At 44.9% G+C, this 8504-nt stretch overlaps 1 protein-coding gene across 1 annotated transcript in view; it reads right to left on the bottom strand.

The window, feature by feature from the left end:
* Positions 1 to 7012: 7012 nt before the first annotated feature.
* Positions 7013 to 8504, bottom strand: part of LOC119350814 — a 3851-nt gene continuing 2359 nt past the window's right edge. The window contains exons 2-3 of the mRNA XM_037618466.1: positions 7915 to 7995; positions 7013 to 7295 (exon numbers count right to left, since the gene is read on the bottom strand). Of these exons, the coding sequence (XP_037474363.1) occupies positions 7278 to 7295; positions 7915 to 7995 (99 nt within the window). The 3' untranslated portion in view covers positions 7013 to 7277. The remainder of the gene's footprint in view (positions 7296 to 7914; positions 7996 to 8504) is intronic.

The raw sequence follows: 8504 nt of genomic DNA, 5'->3' as shown, positions 1-8504 counted from the left end.
GGAGAGGTTGACATCTGGGTCCACTGCCGCAGCAAGGAAGTGCCTCCTTATTACGTGCAAAATAATTATTTCTCCACCTGACAGCAGGGACCCACCGGACGGGCCACCGTATTTAGCGAAAAAATGTTTCCCCCTGACTGCTAGGACCCACCAGCTACATCTTCGCACGCAAGGAAGTGCCTAACAGTCGGAACCCACCTGGTCGAAGCGTACGTAGCGTTGTCATTTTGGTTGCGAACGTGTATGTACATATATACTAGTGGATGTAGAGGCGCGCACGTGTTGTAGTAGAGGCACGTACGTGTCGTAGTAGAGGCGCGTACATGTCGTAGTAGAGGCGCGCACGTAGCACGTACACGTACGTACAGCGGCCAGTGTGCAAGAAAGAAAATACGGCCACGTATGTGTACATACGGGAGGGGTCTCAAACGCCTACTCGCGCATATGTACGGCTAGGGCTCATGTACATGGCTGGGTCGGAACGGAGAAACAGCGTCGTCGTCGTGTTCATGGGGAGCCAACCGGCTGGGTTGAAACGGAATGCGTGGTCGTGTTCATCGGGAGGGCTTGGACGAACAAGCGATGGAAACAAGGCCTGGCATACCGCAGAACGGAGGAAACGTCCTTGTGTTCGACCGGCCACGTTTGAAACGGGGTCCTGTTCATCGGGATGGGTCTGCCATACCGTAAAACGGAGGAAACTGACCTCCTACGGTCGAAACGGGAGTCCTGTTGATCGGGAGGGGTGTGGCGTACCGCAAAATGGAGGAAACGGACCTCCTACAGTCGAAACGGGGGTCTTGTTGATCGGGAGGGGTGTGGCGTACTGCAAAACGGACGAAACGGACTTGTGTTGGAGCGCTACGGTCGAAACGGGGGTCCTGTTCATCGGGAGGGGTGTGGCGTACCGCAAAATGGGACTCCACGGGATACTGTTCATCTCCACCGATGACCTCCTCCAGCCTCCACGGGCTACTGTTCATCCACCGTCGACCTCCTCCAGCCTCCACCTGCGACTGTTCGTCCACGGGCTCCTGTTCATCCAGCCTCCACCGCGCGCTACTCCACCGCTACTGTTTAACCACCCCTCTCCATCGGCTCCTATTCAAACACCCCTCCACGGGCTACTGTTCATCCACCCCTCCACCGTCTATTATTCATCCAGCCCTCCACGGGGTCGTCCTGTTCATCCAGCCCTCCAGGGGGTCCTGTTCATCCAGCCCCAACCGGCTCGATCGATCTGGGTCCTATTCATCCAGAGGAAACGCCACAGGTCCTGTACATCCACTCGCACCGCTCACTGTTCATCCAAACCCCCCCGCAACACTCACTATTCATCCAGAGAGGCAGCATCGATCGGCTTCAGTTAGCAGCAGTAGCGAAGGAATCGATCGCTCGGGTTCAGTAACACGTAGCCTGCAGTGGAATCGCTCGGGTTCAGTTAGAGCCCAACGCCTTGCTCGGGTTCAGTTAGAGCCAATGCCTCACACACTCGCGCGTACGTGTACGAGATAAACGCGCATCGCTCGGCCCCCGACCTCCCACCGTAACCGGGAACTCCCTAAAATTTTCCTCCCCCTCGCTTCTACCACGGGTTTTTTCCGTCATGGACGGCCCAAAGAATGTCATGCAGCTGCGTCTCCGGCCAGCCCAGGACGAAAAGCCCATTTTTTGTCATGATTTTTTGTCATAGAAGTAGGAGCCCACCACATCTATGATGAAACCGGGTTTTGTCACAATTATCGTCATAGAAGTGTCATATGTATGACAGAAAAAAATTCGTTCGGCCCAAAATGTCACGGATGTGTCTTTTTTTGTAGTGTATGGTTGCTGCTCTGCTCCCCAAAAGGATTAATGCCATCTGCGCTTAGACCAAACCATACGTTCCTTGGGTCACCTGCAAACTCCTCCCTGTACTTTCTCTTGATTTTTCTCCACTGCGAACCGTCAGCGGGTACTCTCAACTTTCCGTCTTTCTTACGGTCTTCTCCGTGCCACCGCATCGCCTTCGCATGCTCTTTGTTTTGGAACAAACGTTTCAACCGTGGTATTATAGGAGCATACCACATCACCTTGGCAGGAATCTTCTTCCTGGGGCGCTCGCCCTCGACATCACCAGGGTTATCGCGACTGATCTTATAATGCAATGCACCGCATACCGGGCAAGCGTTCAAATCCTCGTACTCACCGCGGTAGAGGATGGAGTCATTAGGGCATGCATGTATCTTCTGCACCTCTAACCCTAGAGGGCAGATAGCCTTCTTTGCTTCATACATACCCTCGGACAATTCGTTGTCCTTTGGAAGCATATTCTTTATCATTACCATCAACTTTCCAAATTCCCTGTCAGATACACCATTCTCTGCCTTCCATTGCAGCAATTCCAGTGTGGTGCCCAACTTTTTTTGTCAGCTTCGCAATTCGGGTACAACAATTTCTTGTGATCCTCTAACATGCGCTGCAACTTCTTCCTCTCCAAATCACTTGCGCAGTTTCTCTTTGCAGCTGCAATGGCCCGACCTAGATCATCCGCGGGCTCATCTGATGCCTCTTCTTTAGCTTCTTCCCGCATTACCGGCTCAGCTTCTTCCCCCATTGTTGTATCATAGTATTCAGGGAACCCATGGCCAGGATAGATGTCGTCGTCCTCTTCTTCTTCAATGTCTTCCATCATAACCCCTCATTCTCCGTGCTTGGTCCAAACATTATAGTGGGGCATGAAACCAGACTCAAATAGATGGACGTGAATGGTTCTTGACGTAGAGTAATTGTGACCATTCTTATAGCCAGCACATGAACAAGGCATAAAACCATCCGCCCGCTTGTTTGCCTCAGTGGCAAGCAGAAAAGTATGCACGCCACTAATGAACTCGGGAGAGCATCGGTCACCATACATCCATTGTCGGCTCATCTTCATTACACAACACCGAATAGACCAAATTAATACAAGTTCATACATAAAGTTCATATACAACACTTAATTAAATGCAACATACAAATAACTCTCTAGCTAAAGAATTTAAATGCAACAACAAATGCGATCAAGATCGCAACTAAGGTAACAATTGATCCAACAGCATAATGATACCAAGCCACACTATCAATGGCATATTTTCTAATCTTTCTAATCTTCAACCTCATTTTCTCCATCTTGATCTTGTGATCATCGATGACATCGGCAACATGCAACTCCAATTCCATCTTCTCCCCCTCAATTCTTTTCAATTTTTCTTTCAAATACTCGTTTTCTCTTTCAACTAAATTTAACCTCTCGACAATAGGGTCGGTTGGAATTTCCGGTTCACATACCTCCTAGATAAAAATATCTATGTCAACTTGATGGGCATAATTTGTCATAAACACGAAATGCAACAACTAGTTTTAAAAGAGAATATACCACATCCGAATCATAACAAGGACGAGGGCCGACGGGGACGGATACAAAACCATGGCACTGTGTATAACAAACAACGTACGGGAAAGATAATTATACGAGTAACTATATATCCAAATCACACAAACATCAATTTGGTAATGTAAAACATTCATGAACAAGAGCCTCACCACAAATTGGTGCCGGCGACGGGACGGTGCGGGCGATCGACGGTGGTTACGACGGAGATTTAGAAGGCACTAAGTAAACCACACCTACATATGCAAATTAAGTGTTATTTTTTTACCTCAAATTGCATATAAATCAAATACTAGCACATATAATTCCTCCCAAATTACTAAACTCACAAATTAATCACTATACAAAGCATTGCAAGAGCTAATCTAGCAATGAGAGATGAAAGGACAAAGTTGCTAACCTTTGTGATCATTTGAATGGATGGGGGCCTTCAAATCTTGACAAATTTTGGGCAAAATTTGTGATGAGCTCGAGGAAGAGAGGGGAAGAACAGAGGAAGTGAGGGGAAAGGGGAAGAACAGAGCGAGCTCGGGTGGCCGAAGGGTTTATGTACGACGACCTTTAGTACCGGTTCGTGCCACGAACCCGTACTAAAGGTGCTGCAGGGGGCCCAGACTGACAACATCCTACCACCACTCTCTTTAGCACCGGTTCGTGGCATGAACCGGTGCTAGAAGTTCGCCACGAACCGGTACTAATGAGAGCGGCCGGCTAGCCGTTGGAACCGGCAGTAATGGACACATTAGTGCTGGCTGAAAATCAAACCGGCACTAATGTGTCTCAGATTTGCCCCTTTTTCTACTAGTGGACCTATCGTCCCAGCATTTAATATGTACTTGCATTAGCTGTGTCTAAATTAATGACAACACATCGAGATACTAGTACATATCCTAGCTTATAATTAGAACGTACTAAATGAATCAAATGCAACCAATAAATTTTCCAGCAAGATGTCACCCATGCATAATTTTAGCATGAAGATAAGTGAACGTTTTGCATAGCACACTGCCTATATATAGAGAGCCTAAGTGATGCACAATCACACATCAATCAAAAACATACATATACCTAGTCACCTGCCTGCATAAGTATTGGTCAGCTTCTTTCAAAGTTGATTGATATGGCTAGTGCTAGAGCGGTTGCCATGTTCTACCTCGTAGTTTTTGTGACGGTCTCTTTTTTTCCAAACCATACATGGGCAAGTAAGTCTCGAGCTGCCATCAAAAAAGATGAGGTGATGGAACACTGTAAGTTCAATATTACGAAAGGTGCGCACTGGCCATTCGAACCAAGACACGCATGCTGCCAAGTAGTGACGCGTTCAGTGAACCTGTTGGCAATTTGCAATGCATTTACCGCTGCAGATTTGGCTCAGATCAATCTACAGAGGTAGGCTGCCGTCACCCATTCGTGCGAAAACGCCTTGCATGAAGGAGATAACTGTGCAGGTTTGTTTTGCTGTTGCTATTAACGTATACTTGATGTGTTTATAACTTTATATGTGTTTTGTTTGAGAAAAAATCTTTATATTGTCACATATCTTTGCTTACTTACTATCTCCATGTATGGAAATTAGTTAATTAAGAGATTTTTAATATCATTTGCAGGTTACATTGTTCACTTTTGAGTTGGGCGCTCCGTGCAAGGCCGATCTGGTCGATGGACAAATAGAAAAAGAGATATTATGATACAATATTTTTCATGACATCTGCGTAGTGTGTTCTATTTTTTTCGAAGCAACTAATAAAATTGAACCATTTTCCCCTTCTATTTGATATTGCAAATCTAGTTACTCACCAAAAGTTAATTCATATATACCAATATAAAAAGAGCATGTTGTGGAGATTCAACACATCTCACCCATTCAAAGACGATAGCCCACAATGAGATTTGTACATTTGTCGCAGACGATATGGAATGCAAATCGATCTTTTTCCATGTCTTTGCGTGGAATGAAAAGCTTGTGTCATACGATATGGAAAACCAGAGATCTTGTGTCATCTTCAGTTTTGAGAGGGATTTTAATCTCCGATGCGATCCTTATGTCCCCAGTTACACGGAATAGTTGTCAGATGGTTTGCTAAAAGCAGCACCGTGATTGCCTACCGAGTTTGCACCCCACCGGTTGGTACCTTCATATGAGTCAGGTGTTGAATATGGGTCAGATTTTCTACCTACGCAGCTTGGTTTTCTTCTGGAAGTTTGATGTTCTAGTCCATGCCTTTGTGGCGCTTTGAACAGTGTTATTTAAAAAGGGTCTGCTATTGTGATTATACTTAGTCCGTAGTAACTTCAATTCGTTTGCTTTCATGTACTAGTTGTGGATCGTGGTCACTTGTGAGTCACTCCTGTGGTGGAAAATCCGTGGATTTAAGAATAAGTTACCTATGCTTGGGATTACCTACATTTTCACATTTCTTTCTATTTATTTCCTGTAATGATCTGCATGTTCACCTCAACCACATTCATATGTATTTGGAAACTGGATGAATCACTCTCCCATTTGTTGTTCGCTGCAGCAATGCAAGTTGTGAAGTAACTTTGTCCTAGTCAACAAATTCATTTCCTTCTATTTCTTTTGATATATTGATTTGCACAGTTAAGACTAAAGTTCACCAGTAACCATCCTGATCCATGAACACTATTGTGTCATCTTATTTTTGCTTTTGTTAATAATAACCAGTCCATGACCAATATTTTTCCATCTTAAGTTCCTGATTAGCCTATTCATGCTGCTGGACCTAGAGGTCATTGGTTCAGTTGCTTGCATGCCCTCTCTTACAATAGCTCTATATAAGTAGAGAGCGGGACCAGGGTTTTACACACCGACTATAGTTCTTTCCAACCTTTTGATTCAGACTGAAGGTGCACATGAGCAGATCCTAAAAATGAAGCATGGTGCAAATCGGAATTATGTAAATTGTCAACTTGTGGTTGTCCAAATTGGAATTAACTGAAAAAAGAAACAGACCTATGAAGTTGAATGTTGGATTGATCTGTCCGACTGAGAATAAGATTCTGATCTTATCACTGTACGAGGGAGGTGAAGAGGGCGAGCTCCTTGCGGAGCTGCATGTTGAGGGCGGAGACGCCTCTGCCGACGGGGGTGGCAAGGCCCCTCTTGAGGTAGACGTTGTTGCGGCAGATGGAGTTGATGACGGTGGGCGGCACGGCGGGCATGTCGTCGTGGACGTTCTAGGTCTCAAAGTAGACGGGTGCGTGCATCGTCTCCATGACCTGCTGCACGGCGCCAGTGACCAGGGGGCCAATGCCATCACTTGGGTTGAGTGTGACGGGGCGTGGGGTGTCGTCGGCCAGGGCATGTAGGTCACCATGCGGCGCGTGCCGCTGCCGTGGCCCAGGAGGGGAGGCGGCAGAGGAGGGGGACGGATCGCCGCGCCATGGGGCTGCGGAAGGGGCATGCGGGATTGCAATCCAGTAGGCGGAGCACAGGCGACTCAAGCAGAGAATTTTACATCTTCTGATATTAAAGAGGAGCATCATGCTACTTTAAGCATATAAAAAAAGTCACAGCTCCACTGCATAAAAAAAAGCATACTATAAGGATAAACCCAAACTGGACTTGAATCTGCATAACATGGAACACTACTGCATTCAGCTATCCAAGGTGCAGTGGCGAAATGATGCCACGTCTCGCATTTTGCATGTAAGGAAGAAAAACTGGTTTCACAGTTACTACTACCTCCATCTCAAAATATAAGAAACACCTGAATCTTCTGTACAAAAGAACAAACATGCGATACTGAAAGTCCAGAAAATATCCAGCCAAAAACAGGAAGAAATAGGCAGGCACTTCAACTCAAGATATAGTTCAAGGGTCCCGGCTTCAATTTTTGTGACCTTCTTACAGATACTCTACACCCTGCAAAACAAGATGTAAAGGAAGTCAAAACCATCTTTAAGAAATGGAAACATACCATCAGACCGCTAGTCCCAATCACGGGTCACCACTAATGTTCAAAACCAGCTTTAAGAAAGGGAGTGAATGTGAAGACATTAATATTCCTGAAAATTCGTAGGGGTGAGTGTATGTGCGCATGTATGAGCGTCTGAGTCTCTACTGTGTTAAAAAAAAGAGCTTAAAATTCAGGTTCAGGGCCGTCTCATTGAGGATCACAGTTAACATGCATTATACGGTTATACCACCACACAGCAAAAAATAAGTGGACAGTTAAGACACACCCATTTTATAATCAAATACTACTCCCTAAGAACAAGAATAATGAGAGTACATGAAAAAAAATCATTACTCAAGTGTGTTAGCCCAACACACACATGCAAGCAAACAAATAAGATGCGAACAGAAGATAAGAATTGATGAGGTGATGCTGTAGAATCATTCAAGTTCAACCAACCAATAGTGAAGTAAAAGGGAGGTGTCAAGTGAGGGTGCAAAAGAAATGAGTAGCCAAATACCAGAATGATCAACGATAGAAGTTAGTTACACGTATGAAACAAAGTAATAGGTAAGTCAGGTTTACCATACTGAGAACAAGATCTCTGCCCTTACTTCGAGTCATCAGCCCAGCAATTTTTCTCCATGCCAATAAGTTCTTGTTTTTCTACAAAACAACATTAGCACAGACATGGTAAACAAAAAAGTTGGTGCTGATCTCAATAACATATCTAGAGATAATCCTTGCAAAACTGATGGTGAAGGAATGAACTGGTAGAGATAGCAACAACAAAATGATAAGGATAGCATACAACAATGCATCCTGTTAAATCTGAAGACATGTTAAAACCTGAATCTGTAAATGTCTCATTCTAGTTCATGTCTGGATGATGCTCCCTTTAATGCAAAACTACATGGATAATGGTTATCGATATCACATTCAAACAAACTGAAGTTCAAGACAGAGACAGGTGCACGCATATCAACCAATAAACCTATACGCTAGCATAGATCAACATTATCAATGGTCCAACCACACATAGCTTATCCAGCAACATGCACGCAATATAAAGTAGAATATTGACTCCTAATCTGTAAATCAACCCTTACATGAAATATATGAAGGATGTAACCATTTCAGTCAGCAATAAAAAATGGCAATTGGTTCAAGAACTC

This window comes from Triticum dicoccoides, chromosome 1B (genome assembly GCF_002162155.2).
Source record: "Triticum dicoccoides isolate Atlit2015 ecotype Zavitan chromosome 1B, WEW_v2.0, whole genome shotgun sequence".
NCBI classification, from domain to species: Eukaryota; Viridiplantae; Streptophyta; class Magnoliopsida; order Poales; family Poaceae; genus Triticum; species Triticum dicoccoides.
This window is presented reverse-complemented; position numbering and strand designations above follow the sequence as displayed.